The 21,178-nt window shown below is 47.3% G+C and overlaps 7 protein-coding genes across 7 annotated transcripts; 2 read left to right on the forward strand and 5 right to left on the reverse strand.

Moving 5' to 3' along the window:
• Positions 1–2,088: 2,088 nt before the first annotated feature.
• Positions 2,089–3,396, reverse strand: EDB93DRAFT_1253449 (uncharacterized protein; the record flags this gene model as incomplete). Its single annotated transcript, XM_041453454.1, has 7 exons — positions 2,089–2,296; positions 2,352–2,443; positions 2,499–2,684; positions 2,737–2,990; positions 3,037–3,075; positions 3,137–3,271; positions 3,321–3,396. The coding sequence occupies 7 exons, from the start codon at positions 3,394–3,396 to the stop codon at positions 2,089–2,091; spliced, it is 990 nt and encodes a 329-aa protein (XP_041304575.1).
• On the reverse strand, positions 3,299–4,710 carry EDB93DRAFT_726589 (uncharacterized protein). The gene is made up of 6 exons (XM_041457239.1): positions 4,152–4,710; positions 4,048–4,104; positions 3,921–3,999; positions 3,593–3,863; positions 3,502–3,540; positions 3,299–3,450 (listed from the first exon to the last, which is right to left on the reverse strand). Coding segments are annotated over exons 1-6 (906 nt in total). The 5' UTR covers positions 4,610–4,710; the 3' UTR covers positions 3,299–3,448.
• Positions 4,711–7,945: 3,235 nt separating this feature from the next.
• Positions 7,946–8,737, forward strand: EDB93DRAFT_1106434 (uncharacterized protein; the record flags this gene model as incomplete). The annotated part of the gene is made up of 6 exons (XM_041447616.1): positions 7,946–7,991; positions 8,015–8,106; positions 8,158–8,176; positions 8,235–8,272; positions 8,308–8,529; positions 8,654–8,737. The coding sequence occupies 6 exons, from the start codon at positions 7,946–7,948 to the stop codon at positions 8,735–8,737; spliced, it is 501 nt and encodes a 166-aa protein (XP_041304577.1).
• A 632-nt stretch (positions 8,738–9,369) lies between these two features.
• EDB93DRAFT_1253450 (uncharacterized protein) lies at positions 9,370–11,882 on the reverse strand (the record flags this gene model as incomplete). Its single annotated transcript, XM_041453455.1, has 13 exons — positions 9,370–9,583; positions 9,643–9,734; positions 9,790–9,975; positions 10,029–10,282; positions 10,329–10,367; positions 10,424–10,437; positions 10,487–10,574; positions 10,627–10,715; positions 10,829–10,847; positions 10,902–11,175; positions 11,225–11,300; positions 11,352–11,413; positions 11,484–11,882. The coding sequence occupies 13 exons, from the start codon at positions 11,880–11,882 to the stop codon at positions 9,370–9,372; spliced, it is 1,806 nt and encodes a 601-aa protein (XP_041304578.1).
• Positions 11,883–12,085: 203 nt separating this feature from the next.
• Positions 12,086–13,502, reverse strand: EDB93DRAFT_1165896 (14-3-3 protein). Its single transcript, XM_041450188.1, has 6 exons — positions 13,386–13,502; positions 13,289–13,321; positions 13,168–13,234; positions 12,809–13,115; positions 12,412–12,755; positions 12,086–12,362 (listed from the first exon to the last, which is right to left on the reverse strand). Exons 3-6 carry the CDS (start codon positions 13,232–13,234, stop codon positions 12,316–12,318), a joined length of 765 nt encoding a protein of 254 aa, XP_041304579.1. The 5' UTR covers positions 13,289–13,321; positions 13,386–13,502; the 3' UTR covers positions 12,086–12,315.
• A 1,791-nt stretch (positions 13,503–15,293) lies between these two features.
• On the reverse strand, positions 15,294–15,458 carry EDB93DRAFT_1090886 (uncharacterized protein; the record flags this gene model as incomplete). The annotated part of the gene is made up of 1 exon (XM_041446307.1): positions 15,294–15,458. A coding segment is annotated over one exon (165 nt), but the record flags the coding sequence as incomplete, so codon positions are not given.
• A 2,739-nt stretch (positions 15,459–18,197) lies between these two features.
• On the forward strand, positions 18,198–21,177 carry EDB93DRAFT_1165917 (cleft lip and palate associated transmembrane protein). Its single transcript, XM_041450189.1, has 17 exons — positions 18,198–18,294; positions 18,350–18,383; positions 18,438–18,757; positions 18,808–18,922; positions 18,976–19,061; positions 19,117–19,155; positions 19,203–19,275; positions 19,324–19,651; positions 19,706–19,780; positions 19,912–20,032; positions 20,084–20,159; positions 20,208–20,247; positions 20,309–20,459; positions 20,519–20,560; positions 20,619–20,689; positions 20,753–20,831; positions 20,886–21,177. Exons 1-17 carry the CDS (start codon positions 18,211–18,213, stop codon positions 20,991–20,993), a joined length of 1,842 nt encoding a protein of 613 aa, XP_041304581.1. The 5' UTR covers positions 18,198–18,210; the 3' UTR covers positions 20,994–21,177.
• The last annotated feature ends 1 nt before the right edge of the window (position 21,178 follows it).

The raw sequence follows: 21,178 nt of genomic DNA on the forward strand, positions 1-21,178 counted from the left end.
CTTGTTTTAACTCCACATTCTTGGTACACTACGCTCCGTAGTGAACTACTCATCCTACGTGCGACATATTATACGTGAGGCATGTCTCTTTTGCATACAGGCGCCAAAGATAAGCTTAGATCATTCACTGTGGAAATGTTGATCCAGATGAACTTTGCCACCGATACGGAAGGTCTTCCGAAGACTACCAAATACAGCAAAATGGCCACCTAGATGGAGCTGAGGGGGCGAAAGATCGAGAGCGGTGCGTTTTGCCATGATTAAATCCATGCATTGATGTTTCATTTGCCCCCTGCGATGTGACCGTATTCAAAATTCAGCGAGCCAGACTTCAGGCAGTAGAACGATATATTACACACCAATCTCGAGGAGATCGGATCTGCCTCCAACAATATTACTTGTGCGAGGCATCCGTTACACGCTGTTATGTACATAGCTTCTCCATGAAGCTCCAGGCTAGGCATATTACTCCAGCACACGCGCCGCCCATGTGCCATTCTGTCACGATTAATATCGAGGTTCATCTGTATTGTCAAGTCTTGCCTGTACCACGTTCGAACTTCCATGCTCTAGCCGGCAGCCATAACACCTTTTCTGTGGTGCCCTTCACTGTTGTTCGGCTTCTGGCACAGAGATAAAATAAAAATGCACTTCCACGCCTCCACCGCGGCCTGTGTGGCAGTTGAGCCGAGGCAGCAGCTGTAGACCAATCGGTGCCCTTTGTATTATTTTTAGCACCAGAAGAAAGACGATGAAACATTGAACAGTCATGATTTTTCCTGGACAATCGAAACTATGTGGTCGCTACTATCCCAAATGTGGATGGTTTACATGAATTTTTGAATTCAAAATCTCTTTTTTTGAAGTATCGCTCCTGCTGAAGAGTCTTCAAATTTCTACGGTCCGTACGTCCTTTCTTCTGATCAAGACGATGGAGTTACCAATACATTTTCTATCTAGTTTCCCGAGTTTATTTATGGTTTCCTGATCGTGCTTCAAATGGTTCATCCCGCATGTCCTTCCAGGGTCGTGTATTCTCCCTAGGGAGAAACACTTATCTTTTGTCATTCTCAACATGGTCACAATTATTTTGCATTTTTTCGGAATGCTGCAGTACTGTCTAGTATGACCGTATCTCTGACACCCGATTTATGTGTCTCAACAACCCCGATACTCATCATCTTCTCAAGATAGACATGATATAAATAGCCAACCACTAGTGCGAACCTCCCCTAGTCGCAAGAAGGCTCTCGAATGGCACGATATTTCTCGCGCTGCGTCCTAGGCTAGCAGTGCATTTATCTAAGGCAGGCTCCCTCGACAGTGAAGCTAGTGAATGGTCAAGGTGCTCCCCGGGCGCGTTTGATGAACGTAATATTGTGGGCCACCGACGGCAGTATATTTAAAAGTACTCCAATCTCGCTGGCAAGGTCACATTCTACTGCGTGGCCGTCTGTCTGGGTCTTCTTAACACCTCCGAACACACGCCAGGTTCTGCATGTCAACTGCGCCCTCCGTATTTCCGCACGCTTGTTATGTACATAAAATATTTCCCCCTAAAATTTTAAAGTCGCCAGTAAACGGAACGGCTGATTTATGAAGCTCATTGTTCTTCGATAGAAATACAGCGATGTCGAGGTAATGGCATCGGGTAGACACGTGAGACTATATGGATTAGTTGGGACCTGGAGATTGTGCGAAATTAAATATTAGTTAGCAGCCTTGGCTACATAAGGCTATGAGTGTGCCTGCCTTACGATACTGAAGTTTGCAAGTCTCACGTCGACTGAAATGGTACATGTTCAAATGAACAATAAGGTAACCGTCAAACTTTGATATCGAATAGGAGGTAGGTGATGTTGAGCGGCTATTGATTGTAGGCCAGAGCTGACTGGCATTGGTGACTGTAAGTCTGTCTGATTAGTACATGATTTTCTCACAAATTCAATAATAATCATCATCATAACATCACCCTAGGTGGACACGTAGCAGCCTGTACGCCGGGATCTATATGCTCCACAGCATATAAATAGTACACCAAATCTCTGATTGGAAATTACATAACTGAGCTATGTCTGATAGGCTGTATCAGGCTGTACCCGAGTCTCCTGCCTTGCAAATGGAAGCCCGGAGCCACGCAAGAATTCGTGTCGAAACATGGAAATCTCTCGCTGCGTATATGAGCCACAGCGTGAACAGCGCCACAATGCCGCATGCGCTCCCAGTGATCGCGAGCGTCAAGGTGGGCGTAGACGTAAAGACCTGATAAGAGAACGCAAGCATAAAATACAGCATGCTGCAGAAGAATACGACTTTCGTGAGCTAAGAATGCACTACAGTAGGATACTCACCCCCATAACAGCATAGCATACGGAAGACCATGCACAGTCGCTACAGCTTTGGTGCCAAATGCGGACCCTGTCATCTTAATGAGGATGTCGACCTGCAACATTCTGTTATAGCGATATGCCACAATCGATGCACCATTCTTTGCTCACCGCTGTGGCAGCAGATTCCTGCCCATATAACCGACTCTGTCGGGTGAGAAACAGAGACACAACCAATGATCCAACAATGCAAAAAATAGAAAGATATGTGCTAATAATTGTGACCGAACCTGGATTCTGGATGCTGACAGATGGCACGGCCAGAAAGCTGACGTCCACGGCTATCATCACAGTTGACTGGCAAAGTTAAGCAAAAAAGGAGGCGAACAACGAGAATTGTGGCACGCACATATATTGTAATGCTTGCCCATTCAGCGCTCAGCTTGCTGTTAAAGTTCTTCCAGCGCGGAGAATTGATAGTTCGGTCGACCCATACTCGTCGGAGTTCTTCCATGTGTGACTGCGGAGCCCTGAACAATGCAACGTTGAAGGCCCACGAGAGAACTAAGATTAGCTTGTTCCTCTTCCTCTTTATGTAAACCGTCTGGTCCGCATCCAGACGGGCAGCAGGGAGCCCGCAGAAGTTGAAGAATTTAGCTCGGACTAGTATGAAGCTTAGAAAGGATGTGTTGCAGAACGCGCAACTTACCGAAATACCGCATCAACCTGGCTGCTAGACAGTCACCCCCTGGAGTGATATGGAAATGATGTTACTTACCAATGACACAGATAGAATAGGTGCCACAGACATTCTCTAGATTGGGAAATCAGCAATGCCACCGGAGAAACCTTTCGCTTGCCTCCAAGCTTGTCGATCAAGTCCAGAATTTTGGATAACTCATCACCGTCGAAGGGCGAGAGCGACACGTCTGTCGTAATGGTCTCTGCAGTCCTTTCAGCGACTCGTGCGTGCAGTTAAAGAGGAATTCTCACCAGCGCTAGCATGCACAACAACTTCTTTGAGCTCCTTGAGCAACTGAGTGCATGGAAGATTTGCATTGGGATACATCTCGCAGTGTCGCCTGGGAAAGACCTGATTGATCTTGCATTTATCTTGCATTTTCTATTCCATCACTTCATGAGAGGATTTCACAAACAAGAACAGAAGACATACAATTAAAGACTTGCCAGTACTGATATTCAACAGCATACTCTGGAAATGCAAATCATCAAAACACGACGATTATCCATTGTTGAGGGCGTACTGATATGACTCAGCTTTTCGACGCCCTTGACTCCACACCAAAGATCTTTTGTAGGTAGCTTATGGAGCCAGAAAAGCACATGCTTGTCATGGTCAATAAAATAGTATCTGCAAATTTTAACTCCAGCCTTCCGCGTCGACTGCACTACAAGCTCAATCTTGTCGCAATCTGACTGCAACTCAGGGGGCATGAGAGCAAGTATTTCATCCACACACGAGTCCATTCTGCACCGGAGATCTTCGAAACGCAGGTTTGAGTCCGTATAAACATGCTGTCACTAGCAGTAAGAGTCCGAGTTTCTTTTATACTTCGGTAATAAATGACATACGCGCCTGGAATCATGAAAATAGAGCGCTCCCTCTGGGTGTATACAAGCACGCCAATTTCCGCTGTCTCGCTCATGTGCACTGCATTCCATTTGTACTTATTTCATCCAAAAAGAAGTGAGTACTCACTCTAAAAAGTTTATCGTTAGAGGATCTATAGACTCGCATTCTTTGGTATCGGGGTTTCTGTGATCACATCAGTATTGGATTGCAGTCGAACCACAAGAACTCGCATTGACGGGGCTTTATTGTACCGAATCACATCGGAAGGTGTGAACGGATCGAAATTAGCGGGGCTCCGGTTCTGGGATTCGACTGGAGCTGCAGGAGGTGACTGTAGGACACTATTAGAAGATGATGGCAGGGCGTGGACTGGCAACAGTGAACAGGATGAACATGAAGTGGGCCCTGGCAATGGTTGGATCTGTGGCTGATGGTTGCTCGGAGGAAGAAGCATCGCAGGCTGGTTTGAGCTAGCAACTCGCTCCAGGTGTTCGTCTGTGTGGATGCACTGGAACCGACGCCTGCATGCGATGCTACGTAAATCGTAGTATAAGCGCAGAGCGGTGCGACATAGATGATGTACAAGTCGCAGCGGGAAAGTAAGATATGATCTAAACAACACCTTCAGAAACACTCGCAAGCGTTGTATGAGCCTTCGAACGGAGTCGCTGCCATAGTTGAGCGACATGGTGTTGTTAGCTGCTAAACAAGTTCAGGGCACGAGGCATACAAACTGACAAAGCACGAGCAGCTTCGTCGGTTACCAGCCTTGTTTACCGTTGACCGAGAAACTCTATTTAAACTTCAAGTTTTCGGTTAGCTTCTTGAAATGGTCATTCAAAACAATGACTCGATTAGAGGGCAGTCGACTGATACACATATCACCATTCCCGGATCAACTGAAGTATAGGCTGTCACTATACATGGTTCTTACTACATAGTACCGCGCGCGTCATTCAGACATTGACTGAGCCGAGTTGACCGTATCCGACTTTTTTTCTCTGCAAGTCCGAACCATGATATCCGCTTGCGCGTTCCCAGGGGTCGTAAGTGTGATAGTAGACGTGTATGTGAAGACCTGGCAAAAGAATGAAAGTATGGAATACACTGTGCTGCAGGAGAATCTGGGTTTCAATAGAAGGACCCTCGATGTATAGTTCTCACATGGAATAACCGGTCTAGGTACAAGTCTGCGCAGACTTCCAGTTATATTCTGGGTGCCGCGTGTCCTGCGGAGTTACTTCCAAAAATTTAGTTTGGGATCACTAATAGGCCATGATCCGATGCACTGTTCGTTCGTTGTTCACCGTTGTGTCGGCAGATCCCTGCTCAATCCTGTCTGCCAGTATCTGGTCAAATAGAACAAGGGGGCCATCAAAGATCCGATGATGCAAATTACGGAAATATATCATCGGACTGGATGCGACTCCTAGCCAACATATTGACGAAGGTACACCTAGAAAAGGCTATATAGCATTACATTTGTCTGACACAGGATTGAGCCGAGCAGCAAGAATTTTGACACGCACATACCAATCACGATGTCAACCATCGAACCTGTTTCCAGCGCCGAGGGTCGACCCATCCTTGTCGGAGCTCGCTTTTGTGTTAATGCAGGGCCCAAAACAATGCGGCATTGGGTCCGTGCAAGAGCCGATATTAGCTTATGCCTGTGCTCCTTGACGTAAATTATACTTGAGAATCTCTGATCGACCTTATCGCGCTGGTCGTGAGCTCGGAGACAATGCATTGCGAGCAACTTTCAGAAATACTACATAAACCTGGCTGGAAAACGATTAACCCCTACAGGGAAAAGAGACAGAATGAGGCTACTCACAGATGAAAAATGGAGGGGGCACCGTCTATGTTTGCTTCTGCCGTCAACAAGGGAAGCTTCTTCAAATCCGTCAACCGAGTCAACATACATAAAAACTTCCTTGCGCTCCTTGAACGATTGAAGAACATGCCGCTGCTCATTGTACGTCTCGCACTTCTGATTGGAGTTGGATGAGCCACCGCGTTATTATATTTCAGGCTGACTCAGAAGACAAGACCCACGTTGAAGTGGATTTATCGCATTGCATCACCTCAGGTGGGTGTGTATGGCTAGAACTCAGTGAAGCTCCGGCTCTGGGAGTTGACTCGAGTTGAAGTTGTTTCTATAACCAAATTATCGGACACATGGTGTATGGCTGATGCATGGGCTCTGACATTTGTCAGAAATAGTCCAATCATATAGTAGTCGAGCGCTGAGCTAGGGCTCTGAGTTGGCATCACGAGAAGACGCACACGACTGCTACTTTAACTGTTTCTCGTTGGCCACTCCACAAGTCAGACTGGGTTGGATCAGATGATCATAATGGACTCCGGCAACGGAAATGGACATGGCAGCGGGTTTGCAGCGGTGACGTTATTGCCACCACACAAGGGTTGACCAGGCGCGCCGCGCACATTCGAATCAATCAGTGGATCGCTCGGCCATCTCCAAAGTTGCGAGCCTCTAGGTAACATCAAAGTGTCGGCACTGTCGAACTGACGATTTGCAGGCAAAGTGTACCAGCTGCCAGTAGTTGGGTACTTTCGAATTATCATTAACATCAGGCCACAGAATACGAGAAAGCCTTACCGACGGGTTTTCGAATACTTTCAAATAATACATTGTCCGCATCTGCTAAACCTCGCTGGTCGAGAAACGGGACGTGACTTCCAGATCGCGACGGCCCACTGCGGCAGCAAAGGAATTGATTCTAACGCCTGTGTTGAGCTTTCAGGGCCACAAACGATCTAGTTCACCCACATCCTACTTTCCGGACGGGAAGCGAATCATCAGTGGATCTTATGTTTCGTGAATGAGACCTAGAAACGGGTGAGGAAGTTGTGGAGGCACAGAATGTTTGAAAGCAGGAAGTACTTACTGTGGGGGTATCAAGGGATGGTCGATGGGTTCTTTCTGCAGGTGGAACTATCAACACTGGGGAGCTCAAAGTCAGTGAGGTCGAGACGAAGATCACCGTGAGAACATTTGAAGGTCACTCTGGTCGTGCCAACTTCAAGTTCTGCCATAGCGAATGGCAGAACGGCAGTAATTTGCCAACAACACTAGGGTCGACTGCATCAATATCTTCGGGGACAGCACATTACTGGCGAGTGGGTCATATGGAGCTTGGAAACAGGCAAACTTCAAGCTGTGGCTGGTGCGACACTCAGAAGTATCGACAGAGTGAGCGCAGTTCGATTCTCGCAGGACCCCACGAAGCTCGCGGTCAAGTCAACGGCGGGGAGGCTCCCCGAAGTTTGGGATGTCCAATCACAGATATTGGATGTTCATTTGCAGCACCCCGTCGATGCCATTTTTGTAGTCTGCCACTCCTGCCGCGAATCAATCTACCGGTGAGACCCACCAAATGCGCAACAAAGCCTCCCTTCCTACTCTCTGCCACATCCCCCTATCAGTTTTGCCCGTCGTCACACAGGACACGAATCCTGGACTGACAGACACGCCGGAACCTCTCGCATGCAGCCTACCAACATGCGACCGCAAACTGACATGTGGCAGGGGCTTGTTGGCATGCAGTCGTCGCCTGATAAGACGTTGGGGCAACACTTCGAACTAGTTTCACGGCTACCCCAGTTACCCCCGTGGGCTTGTTCCTTTCTCTTCCTATACGCATACAATCTTATCTGCTCGTAATGACGAACCTGATGACGTCCCCACTGAGGTAATACTCCAAGACCTCTCAAAATACATCACCAAGGACGAAGAATATCATGTTGCTCGTGGCGGGTTCTGGGAGATCTGGAAATGCACCTTCTACATCGATCGTAGTCCAATCAAAGTTTGTTTACCGTCTTATGTCTGCCATTGATAATTCAGTTAGATCGCAGTGAAAGCATTGCAAGTGTACGCCGCCGATCATGTTGGAACAACAAAGACAAAAAAGATCGAAGTGAATTTCTTAACAAGAGACTGCATCTTCTTCTTACGGAGTGCCACTTCGTGGAGGATGAAGCGCGAATTTAGGATATGCTTACCTCAAGCATCCAAATATTCTATTCGTTTATGGTTATACGTATGGCTTTGGCCCATTTATAGCGATAATTAGTCCTTGGGTGGTGAATGGCAACCTGACGAACTATTTGGAGCTCAAAGGCGCGGCTCTTACTCTCATTAGAAGATTTCGGATCGTGAGTTCTCCGTTGTATCTTATGCAGACCATGAACTGATCGCAATCTCAGCTCAGGGATATCATAGCTGGTCTGCAATATCGCACGTGCTAGTTATTCTTAGTGCAGGACCTGAAAAAACTCTTCAGTTCATGCCAACAGTGTCATCCATGGTGACTTCACTGGGGTAACTTTGATCCTCGTTAATTTCAATTTGATTAGCCCAACGTGCTGATCCATGGTGATGGCACTGCATGTCTGGCCGACTTTGGTCTTTCCTATTCGGAGGTGATAAGCGCCTCTCAGGCTTCCTGGACGTCCACCGTCAAAAAAAAGTGCGATGGATGGCTCCTGAGCTGCTTGTACCAGAGAAGGAGGAGGATGGATGTCCCACCCGTCCGAGTGCAGAGCGACATCTTTTCCTTCAGCGGCATCATGCTGCAGGTACGCTGGGTAAATTTCGGTCTCTCATTTATATCACGAGCTCCACTGAGTCGTAGGTAGGTCCTGACCAACAAAGCACCCTATCATCACTTCACAAATGATGCTACCATCATACTCTGCATAGCCAAGTCGCAAACGCCTGCCCGATCTCGTTACCCTGAACTCCCTGACCGATACTGGCAGTTTATCGAGCAATGTTGGTCTCTGATCCCCGGGACCGTAGAATATCCTCAACCTTGTCTCTTATGTCTGAGCTATCCATAACCCCCACCCCCAAATCCGTTGAACTTCTACAGACAATATGTTTGCTCATTGTCAGCGATATGCCAGACTATTTCTCATACAAAGAAAGCATCATCTTGGTCGATCTGGCCAGCTCTGCCAAACTCTTCTCATGGGTGTGCTGACTTGAGTGGGTCGTGGCGCATTCGACGTCCATTATAGTTGTGCTTCCTGAACGACACTTTGAATTGTTTGATGGTTGTTTCTACCTCTGTTCCAAGTTTGGCTGACATACTGTAGGCATTCGTCGGAATATCATTACATGCACAATGCAACTCTCTATATTATTGAATATTGTTTGTGCCAATGCGCATGCACTTGCCCGAGTTCCCCTGCCATTCCAGCGTGGAATATGAATCATGATCGTAGACACGAGCAACGGTGTCTAACTGATACAAGCAGGATCATTGATTGATACGGCTGTCATCGTGCAAATATAGGTGCAACTATAAAGTTTGGAAACATAAGAAGCCGTAGTGCGCTGTTGAGATGTCTGATGTACAGGCTGCCACATATCCAATCATTAATGATCAGCTTCTAACTCAACTGAGTCACTTTTTAAGGCCGCGTCGGATGAAGTATCCGACATTTGTCTTTGAAACAAGCAAGCCACGTCTGGAACCATGGCAAGATGTGGAAATCCCTGGCCGCGCTTACGAGCCACAGCGTAAAAACCGCCACAACGCCGCATGCGCTCCCAGTGGTGGCAAGAGTGATGATGGGCGTGGACGTGAAGACCTGGTAAGAGAATGCAATTACGAAATACACCATGCTGTAAAGGAACAGGAGTTCCGTGAGTAATGGAAGTCCAACAACAACAAAAATACTGACCCCCACAGCAACATGGCATACGGAAGTCCGTGGACAATCGCAAGAGATTTAGTGCCAAACACAGATCCTGTTACCCGCATGAGGAACGTAACCTGTGATGATTTGTTTCAGCGATAACTGATCACCGGTGTACCGTTGACTACTCACAGCTGTGTCGGCAAATTCCTGACCATGCAACTGATTCTGTCTAGTGAGAAACAAGGACACAACCAGCGATCCGACGATGCAAAACAAGGAAATGTATGTGCTGATAACCGTGACCGAATGCTCATCCTGGAGATTGACGGAAGGCACAGCTAGGAAACTGACGTCCACTGCCAGCATTACAGTTGACTGATATGATTCAGTAAAAAATATATGTCAACTAATAGAATCACAGTACGCACAAACATCGTGATGCCCGACCACTCACTGCTCAACTTGCTATTGAAGTTCTTCCAGCGCGGAGAGTTGATGGAGCGGTCGACCCACACTCGTCGGAGTGCTTCCATATGTGACCGCGGAGCATCGAACAGTGCAACGTTGATGGCCCATGAAAAAGCCACTATGAACTTTGACCTCTTCTCCTTGGCAAAAAGAGACTGATCCGCGTTTAAACGGGCTTCAGGGAGTCCGCAAAAATTGAAAAATTGAGCTCGCGCTGGTCGGAAGGTTAGAGATCATCTACCGTGCACCGCAAAACTTACAGAAATAGCGCATGAACCTGGCTGCAAAACAATCATCCCCTGAAGGGAAACAGGATTAAAATATGATGCTTGCCTATGACACATGCATAATGAACGCCCTGGACGTTGTCTAGTGTCGAAATCAGCGATGGCTCAGCCGCCATAAATGAAACTTTCACTTGCCTTCAAATCGATCAGTCAAATCCAGAATTTTTGATAACTCATCGCCGTCGAAGGGCGACAGCGACAAGTCCGTCGTAATAATCTCTATAAACTCCGTTCAGCGAAACATGATGGTGCACTGAGAAGGAAATCTCACCAGCGCTAGCATACACAACGACTTCCTTGAGCTCCTTGAGCAACTGAAGTCCTGGCAGTTTGTCACTTGGATACAGCTCGCAGTGTTGCCTGGAATCATATCAATCTTTTTCATGCTAATCTTGCATATTCTATTCCATCGCTTGGTCAGAAGACTTCAACGACCAGACAATGAACACACACAACGACAGACTTGCCAGTACTGATGATGGATAGCATACTCTGAAAATGTCAAGCATCAAAAAAATTGATATTCACCCATGCAAAAAGACGCACTGATATGACTCCACTTCTCGACGCCCAGAACTCCATCAAATATCCTTTCCGTGGATATCTCATCAAGCCAGAAAAGCAAACGTTTGGGATGATCGACGAAATAGTATCTGTATACCCTATCATTGTTGGGTTTCCTTGTCAACTCGACCACAAGCTCGACATCATCGCTGGGCAGCTGCAATCCATCAGTCGTACGAGCGAGTAGCTCATTTATGAAATTATTCATGCCAATCCGACGTGTTTCATTCCGCATGGACGAGTCGGTATAAATACCCTGTTGCCTGCAATAAGCGACAGAAGACGCGTTGTAATAAAGGACACACGCGCAAGGGGTCATGGAAGTATAGGGCTCCTTCAGGGTGTACACAGGCACACCATTCGCCACTGTCTTCTCGTGGGCTGGGCCCCATAATGAAGCATTGTTTAATCCAATGAAATGACCGAACTTACTCCGAATACTCTCTCTTTCCGGGAGGTATAACCAGAATTTTTGATTCCTGCTTGCTGCGACCCTATTCAGTCCATGAATTTATTCAGAGTACGAGAAGCTCACATTTGAGGTCTTTTACTGTATCGCATCACCTGGGAGGGCGTGAATGGCCAGAAGTCAGACTGGCTCTGGGGGACGACTGGCACTGCAGGAAGCGGCTGCTGGCCCTGATTAATTGATGTCGAAGGAGTGTGGACTGGCAATAGGGAGACGAATGAGTTGGCCGCGGACCCTGATGATAGCGGCGGTGGCACCTGTAGCTGCACAGTGTTGCTCAGAGGAAGGAGGGAGGGCTGGAATGAGCCAGCAACTTGCTCTACATGTCCTTCTCTTCGAACGGGCAGAGACCGACGCCTACGGGAATATAGTTGCAGAAGGGTATGAAACAAACGATGTACGAGTCGTAACGGAATCGCAACATATCGAGTCAATGCTTCCAGAAATACTCTCAATCGGTTTGTGAACTTGTCGACTTCATGCCTGCGTAACATCATGATGTTAGTACCAGACAAATGCAGACAAGCTCAGGACACGAGGCAGCACAGGTTATTCGAACATCCCGATGACAGTGGTTGGCACTAGGACGCAGTCCTTACTTACAAGAATCCGAGATTGAACCTGACTGACAGTAGGACTCAGAGTATCATTGTGTCCCATGAGACATGAATCCGAGTAATATTATTATCACGCGATATTGAGAGGGAGTTTCATAATATCTTTGTTTGCCCCTACAGGCTACGTGACATGGCAAGGCCACAAGTATGACTACGGATAATAAGGGAACATACGAGAATGAGACGATGCGGGAGGTGAGGAAATGCAAATGAAGTGTCAAGGACCCAAACTATCAGACGTCGCATCGAGGCGAGGATAGCAGCGGGTAACCAGATATAAAGATCAAAAGAAAAAGGCAAAAGCAAACCTCTAGTCGTCGCCTGCAGCCTCAGCCTCGTCTTTCGTATCTGGTTTCTCTGTAAGCCAGCTAAGAAGCGTACATTATATTGGTGGAAGATGACGTACCTGAATCCTGCATGTCTGAAGTCCAGAGGGTGAGGTTGTCCCGTAATAGTTGCATGATGAGGGTCGAGTCCTTGTAGCTCTCTTCCGAAAGAGTGTCAAGTTCAGCAATCGCATCATCAAAGGCCTGCTTAGCAAGGTGGCAGGCACGGTCGGGGCTGTTCAAAATCTCGTAGTAGAAGACAGAGAAGTTGAGGGCAAGACCAAGGCGAATGGGATGCGTGGGCGGTAGCTCCGTGACGGCAACTTCTGATGCATCCTTGTAGGCACCCAGGGACTTGTCTGCGCTGTCCTTGCGCTTGTCGCCAGTGGCAAACTCTGCGAGGTATCGGTGGTAATCACCCATCCTGTTAGATGATGACGTTAATGGGTGATTGTGCGTGACATTTGTATAACGTACATCTTGTGGTAGAACACCTTCGATTCGCCAGAAGCAGCGGAGGGAATTAGGTGCTTGTCGAGGACGTCGAGGATGTCCTCGCAGATTTTGGCGAGCTCGCCTTCGATCTTCTCCCTGTAGCCCTTGATCATGGCTACTTGAGCCTCGTTACCCTTGGACTCCTCCTTTTGTTCGATCGAAGAGACAATGCGCCATGATGCACGGCGTGCACCAATAACGTTCTTGTATGCTACGGACAGAAGGTTGCGCTCTTCAACAGTCAACTCCTGGTCAGACGACGCCACTCGTTTCATGTTCTCAACCATTTCTAAATTGATGGTTGTGAGCAATTTTAGAAGGCAGACATGTTGGTTAAGCACCTTCATAACGCTCAGCCTGCTCAGCGAGCTTAGCGAGGTAGACAGAGTCCTCACGCGTTTCAGGCATCTAAGGAGCAGTCAGCAACGTGATCGACGCGTCCCAAACGCGTCAAATACTCACTATTGTATGAGTTGAGGATGAGTATAGAGCTAGCTAGAGAAAGAGTAAGACGATGAGCAAGACAAGTTTGTCGTTGAGGAAGACGACGAGGACGTACGAGGAGTTGAGGATGGTGGTTGTTTAGAAAAGAGGAGTGCTGTGGAAATAAAGTGCAAAATTAAATTGAGAGCTGGGCAGAGGGTTCGGGTATAGGGCAGGGTTTAGGGTATAACCAAATGTGGAAAGGATTCAAATTCTCACGCCACGATCACCTAGATCTGTGTCTTTGATTGTTGCTATTGTAAATTCTAGAACCCGGTTTGTGCCATATCTCTTGTTCGTTGTCTGCCTCGTTGTTCGGCCACCTTTTGATGTTGTGCTCATTGTACGTTTCTATTGTCGGCCTCGTACTCCACAGAAAGTACTATGGAAAGTTCGCCTGTCCTTGTACTCTTATCAACTAAGCGCTCAACACAGCCACGACCCACCAATTATAGCATTCACTGCTCTTCAGACGTGCCGTCATGAAGCTCCATCATGAACGTTACTGCGACACGGCGGTGATGACACTGACAGGCTATACAGGTTTCGGCTCCCATTGGTCTATGTATACAACGTTCTGTTTTTTCACACGAACGATCCTATCACCGTTACAGGTATCTACGTTCTAATACACTGGAGACATCGTTCAATTTACCCGCGCGTAATCTATCCCACAACTGCACCGACGCATTTCTCCGCCCTCCACGGATCGGAGCGAATGCAGCGGTTCTTAGCGGCCCGCGCTTAAAGGAACCATGTGGCCGCGGCTATACACGACGAAGTCTAATACCAATCTCAGGCTACTGCCCGAACATGCTCTCCGTCAAGTTTCGCAGTACGTCACCCTTAGACCCCGCGTAAATTAAATTTTACTTATCTCTTTATCGGTGACCTATCATCCAGTAGTTTTTCTAGTCACCGGATGGCGAGATACTTTCCTATATACCTTGCTGTATTTGTTGACCAAACGCGGTCTTGAAAGCTCTGTCGAGCGGTTATCGATCATTGTGCTCCGAAGGCAGAGCGTTGAGGATCCGCAGGCATGAAGGAAAAGCACATCGATAACAGACATAGCCTATAGGCTACCTAGTCTTCATTGGGCAGACCATATGGAACGATGGTTCCTCTTTCATAGCCACCACGATCGCGCATCTGCCATGTTTCCACAATAATATCATACTTGCATCTCTGCCCTAAGTCACATTAATTCCCCCTAACCAGATCATTACAGTCGATTGCATAGGGTGTGACTATGCTTCGGGCTGCGATACTCTAGTAGCACTTCCCTCTACCCTCTGCCCTAGGCGATTTTTTTTGGAAAGCTGAATTGAATGAGTCGTTGGCAGAATAATTATAAAATTTCTTCCGCATACATAATTCAGCGTTGATTATGTACTGCCAGTCACCCCGTGATGCTGTGCTGACCCGCTCAGAATGGGAATATCAACCTACGCTCATCCCAAGTTTCTGCTACCAGTGAAATTCATATCGAGGAGGGAGGCAGTCTCAAGCTCGATCAAATCGACTGATTTGTGAACCGGGTGTGAGCACGCCGGTTTACCTGAGTTCCCATAATCAGTACATATACCGTCGCTGATACTAAAAGCTAAGCTTCAGTCTTGCACCTTTTGGTGTAACGGTTATACGTGGGCGGCGGTCTAACCAAAGTTACACTTAGGCGTCTGACGAGCACGAACGTCTGCGGAAGAGAGTAAAATCGGCCGACTTGACCCCGATCCGTAGCACTTGAGTTATCTCCAGACTCCAGCGAATGACTGATAATCCCAAGAGCGTGCCCGCTCAACACCTACGAAGGAAAATATCGTATTAACATCAATTTGGATGTTTAGACACAGCGGACAATCGGATGTGACATTCATTGCATACATACAAAAGTGACCATCGGATAGCGAGGTCAGTTAGTTATCTATAGTAGCTTTCACCCAACCATACATCTTGACGGCGCATAAAACCCTCTGACGATCTAGGAATAGCGTGCGAACTGTGATGTGTTGGAGTTGAGACCAGAAGGGTCACCCACTGCATGATAGCCTAGCCTGCAGAATGAGCGGTCCGTACGCGGTCCGCACACGACCTCCAGGCCAACGCCAAAAATACCGAGCAAGGAATATGCTACATCTTCAACCTTGTTGTTTTGCGTCAGGTTGCCCACGTCATGCGCATCGCACGGACCTGGATAAAACTTGTGTTGGTACCGGTGAATTGGAATGTCGGCGGCTCTCACCAGTATGTCAAATATGATGCAGGGTTCTTCGTCATTTCATCATTTATCAGGGGTATCCAGTGTTTGTCGAGGAACTTGATCTTGGCAGGTGCAAAGGGGTCTTGTGATGCACAGCCCTTGTCGTCCATTAACCATCCATTATGTCCTTGACGGATTTGCTATCGTTTGAGTTGCAGACTCAAGCTCTCTTTCAACCAGAATCACTGTGCTAGTGAGTCAGATTCACTGGCAGATGATGCAAAGGGCTGAGTTGTGATAACACCGAAACATGGAGCGACCCGGCTCAGTATTGATCCATTTGTCGATGCGATAGGTTAAATTCCACGCCATAATCACTGGCCTTCTCGTAAATATTGCAAATTTTAGAAGCTTTTCGGATCCCGGAGCTTCTCCATTTCCTGTAGATAGGCTCCCCTTTGTTGAATCACCAGTGTATCAGATGACACCGAAAGGCCTATGCCATGAAGACTGGATAAAGGCCAGCCTAATGCGCTTCCTCGTGTCATCGCGCTCAACCGAAGCCACATCTGATATGCGTATGAGGTAGATTGCTGTGCAAATTCATCGAAGTTGAGTAGGTCATCTTTCGTATGACGCATGATAGGTCGCTACCAGCTACAAAGCAAAATGAATGTCTCTGAAAAAATGGTGCGGAGCCCAACACAACTCACCGTTCGGCCACCACGAAATGTTCCACCGCATCAGAAGGGTATACAAAAGGTCCCCGCGCTCAAACTCAATCAACTACAAATCATCAGGTGAGACTTGAGCGTCTAGATTGGGGCAACACCCTCACTGACCTCGAGTGATTGGTAAAATCAAAGGTGTTAAAGACAGTACAGTGATTCGTCAATATCGATTCCTCGAATGAAGCGACATTCCGAACCATCACTTCAAGATGGGGAGGCATAAAAATGTGTTCCGTGACGTTGTGAAGATGCTGCATAGCCTCATAAAAAACAGATATTTTTGTACTCAGCAGAAGAGGCATGGTCTCGCATCCATGAAGATCCTGTGTAGCTCAGGCCTAATGTACGAGAGCGCTTCCGTGAACACTGACTCATTGATTAAGACATGTGAGCAATCGAACATGCTCGAAGGAATAGCCTGTACTCGACCCGCTGATACATTCGGCGCAAAAGCGGAGGAGATTTGGTCATCGTTTTGGGTTAAGCCATTACCACTTCAGTGCCCGGTCCTGGCATGTTACAAGTTGCAACTGAACCATGCCACGTTATTTTCACTGCGCACGAATGCTGCAAAGCAGACACCAACATGTACCATGATATGTGCCCATGCAATTCCGTATCTAGGTGTTGGTTAGTTCGATACCAAAGGGGAGAAATTTGATGAATTGCTGGCAAAATTACTTATGTGAGCCGCAATTCTCAAGTGATATAATTTGAGCGTAAGCCCGACCCGCAAGATCGGTCCGCATCTGTCAGTGTAGAAGTCGAAGGCGAGGGATGAATCCAAATAAACCGAAGGAGCTCCGGCAAATTAATGCGTCTGGAAAATGTCCCGTGGAAAGAAGAAGGGCGTGCAGAATGGTGCCGTGATTGAAGTCGTGTGTGACGTGACAACGCGCTGTGTTACGCCGGGTAAAAACGCGTCGCGTCCGCTTTTACATACAGTTCATAACTTCTTAACTGTGAACGCCTCCCACGACATGCCAACACAAACGCCCATCAGACGCCGGGGAAGCGTCATCTTCAAAGAAATCACGCACTTCTCCCTCTCTGCGAAAGCTCTCATCAAAACCTTTCTTTCTTGCCCCGACACACATGGTCGCAGACTTGGATGAGCTTCGATGACGACGAGGATATCCGTCAGTCCCGAGTCGAATTAGCCCAGTACGCGAAAGAGCTTGAGCCAGATGTTCAGCGAAGAGGGCTTGTTCCGCGCCTAACGCTATGAGCGCTGATCAAGTTGTCGTGGCTATTGAGAAGATCAGAACGGCTGCCAACAATGGTGTATCAAGAAGCAGATGCCATAGGTTTCCTCAAACATTATCATCTGCCGATTTGTCATAAACGCGAAGGATACCGCCCTACAGGGCTGACACTACCAAGTGGTCCTACCGGCGGTGTTTGTGCTGATCTTGTTTTCTTTGGTATTATGCTAGCGCTTGCCAAGCAACCCATCAAGGTGGGAAACGGACAGGATGACTTTGAGAATCGCATTGGTCACCTCGACACTTGTGCCAGGTCTGTCTCATTGATGTCTTCTTCGTGAACACAACTTGTTCTTGTTGCGAAGCAGTTATTCTACCTCAAAGGTCAGCACGTACACATCCACTGGAGCGATGGTGAAGAGTTAAGTTAGCTATGCAACAAATAGCGCATAGATTACTTATCTTTTTCCCTCTCAAATCTTTTGAAGAGTGCCCAACTCTATAGCTTATTTTTTGGCACTAATCGATCCCGTCCTGTAATTTAAACCTACACTCCTGTCGCTCCTATGAATGGTCTACAATATTTTCCCTGGTACTTCTGCAGAACTTCGTGTTGGAAAAGTTGAGCATGGCAAGGCCCAGTCCCACCCGTCACCAGTCTAGTCCCACCCGTGGATGAAATGTACCTTATCACGTGATGACGAAGCTGACTTAGGTTGTGCGTGTTCCTTGGTTTGTCACAACTAGTACTGAGCTATTACTATGTCTACGCCAGCTCATGCTCAAGCTGGCCCTCCCGCTGAGCAGGATGAAAGTCCACTCCGGAAGTTTTTTTCAATAGCTCAAGTCAGTGCACATTTACCTGAATTCTGCACAATACCGGAGCTAACCCAACCTGCAGCAAGTGTTTTTAATATGGGCATTCTCTCAGCTTGGTGCGTCACCAATTATTTGCTTAGCAACTCAAGGACTCATTGGAGAATGTTCAGCTATGAAACTTATAGCACCAGCAAAGCCTCCAACTGCCCCTTCTGTAGCGACACCTGGTAATGATGCCGCTCAGCAAGGTGAGGTCAACCCATTCCTTTTGCCCCCCGTACAGGCATATGCGGCGTGGAAACTTGGACAACCTTTATCCATGCACGTATATTTCTCGACCTCTCCAAATGGCGATGTGTTTTCCCGTCAATGGACGTCAGCATGGCGAGAAGACCAGGACGCTGGTCTTCCCAATTTTGTTTGGGAGAACATCACCTTCGGAGATTGGAAGGAGACAAGGGTTGCCACGTATGATATCAATCTGCCACTGGTGAGCTGCTTAATGCTATCACTTTGACGTCCATATGGAAACCTGTACAGACTGTGCAAAAGAATGGATCCTTATGGGCGGATGTTTTCCTTGTCAAAGATGGCGCAAGTCCGGACCCATCAAGTCCCTCTTTTGATCCTCATTCGGTGCATCATGTTCGGAAACGTGAGTTTAGATCTGGCTGGCTTCTAATACGAGTTTAACTTGAGTTTATTCAGTTTTGACGCGGTACATGCCCAAAGTGAAAGCACGCAAAGAGAAAAACTTACTTTCTAATCCGGATGACGATGAAGAGGTGGAAGAGGTTTGTCGCCGTATCCGTTTTCTTGCTACCACTTTTGACAAGTAGGTTCTTCTAGGAGCCGCAAGACGATATTGTAGTATCGTATTGGCACAAGGTAGATCTTAATTTGCTATCTTCTCCCCTAAATAAACCCATAAACAGAACCTCACGTTGGCCCTCGTTTCCGACGAGACAGTTATAGCACTCGGCAAGGTGCCCCCCGTCCTGGTTGAGCGTATGTCTTTCTCAGAGAGTTTAGGACAAATAATTCACTATGATTTAGATGTGCATCTGGTTCCAGGCGCGCGGGATGACACTGGCACCAAAGGATTCTACAAGCCTATAATCTTCCCCAACGACTTCTGGTTACTTCGCTCGCATCTGATCGAAATTAACACAACCACCCCGACGCTGCCGCTAGAAGTCATTTTCCAACCTATGTCATATTTCAAATTCCAGATATTTGCGTCGATGAGCCATGGCTTTGACGAAGCCCTTAAGCAACAGGGCGGTGGCGCAGGAGCGGAACTTGACGAGGTCAAACGAATGCTCACTGAGACTAATCCGTGGTTCCTGGGGCTGACTGGATTGGTTAGCATATTGCACGTCATGTGGGTGCATCGTAGCGATTGCCGGATACGTTACTGATCCTGTGGCGTATGAAGATTTGAGATGCTTGCCTTCAAGTCAGATGTTTCGCACTGGCGTCAGCGGAAAGAGCTGGTGGGTGTCTCTGTCAGGTGAGATATTACGTAGTACAGGTGTCGCTGGATGTCATAATAACTCCTCACACTCCTTCAACAGAACGGTATGTTCCCTTTTCTGGAGACACCTCAGTCTCAAATTGATCGGCGTATTGGATCGCTTTTTAGATAATAACGAACGTGTTCGTTCAGACCGTGGTGCTTTTGTACCTCATTGACAACAACGAAAACACGAGCTGGATGATCCTTATGGGGTCTGGGATGGGTGTCGTTATCGAGGCCTGGAAGGTGCACGAGGAACACTACCACAAGATCGAGCTGGGCTGATTCTATTTGCAGATCACAAAGGCTGTGGATATTAGCATAATCCCTGCTCCGCCTGGCTCCAAACTTCCCTATATGCTTAGTATCAAAGGTACAGTTTCTTGCACGTGCTATCGTGAGTTAACATATGTCCCATTAGATAAGCATGTCCTCAGTGACGATGAGAAGAAAACACAAGAGTGAGTCAATGCATTTGCTCCTGATCTAGGACAAGGAATATTGACATAAGTATTTGGTCAGATATGACAAGCTTGCATTCCGCATTGTGTCATACTTTACTATTCCATTACTCGCCGCTTATACGATCTACTCATTGATCTATGATACCCATAAAGGATGGTACAGCTTCGTGATCTCGACGCTGACTTCATTCGTGTATATGTTCGGTTTTGTAAGTCCACATTGCATGCTGCTACTCGGTTGCTTCCTGACATCGATGAACTATGACAGGCACAATTAATACCTCAACTCATCATCAACTATAAACTCAAGGTTTGTCGCTTGCCCATACGGGGTGTACATCTTGTCCAGACTTGCGGTATTATTTCAGAGCGTGGCGCATATGCCCATGAAGGCAATGATATATAAGACGTTGTCGACAGTTGTTGACGACCTTTTTGCGTAAGAATTTACGATAAATCAGTGCAAAATCCAGGCTCACAAGACCTTTCACGGGACATGCAGGTTCTGCATCAAGATGCCGGTGCTGCACCGGCTGGCGTGCTTCCGGGATGATGTTGTGTTTTTAATTTTCTTGTATCAGGTGAGCATGAGCTATCCTTATGATGATCTGGACTCAAGCCTCGTGTTTGCCTAGCGCTGGATCTATCGCATCGATCCTAAACGAGTGAATGAGTATGGTCAAGTGATGGCGGAGGATGTCGTCAAAGCCAGTGACAGCGGTGAGACAAAGAAGGACAAGTAGACCTGCAAGGACCTCGCCTAGTCAATACAGCGTCTTGGAATGCGCAGTTTCATGTTCTCCTGCGTGTTAACTCCTGTTGGGTCCGCGTACCACCCCACGTTGTGCAGTACTTTGACTTTGACGTTGTTTGCTAAATCAGGTTGCTGTATTATCTAGAGGAGAAATATATCCTGTAATATCCCAAT

This window comes from Suillus bovinus, assembly GCF_016758785.1.
Source record: "Suillus bovinus strain UH-Sbo-P2 chromosome Unknown EDB93scaffold_59, whole genome shotgun sequence".
In the NCBI taxonomy this organism is placed as follows: domain Eukaryota; kingdom Fungi; phylum Basidiomycota; class Agaricomycetes; order Boletales; family Suillaceae; genus Suillus; species Suillus bovinus.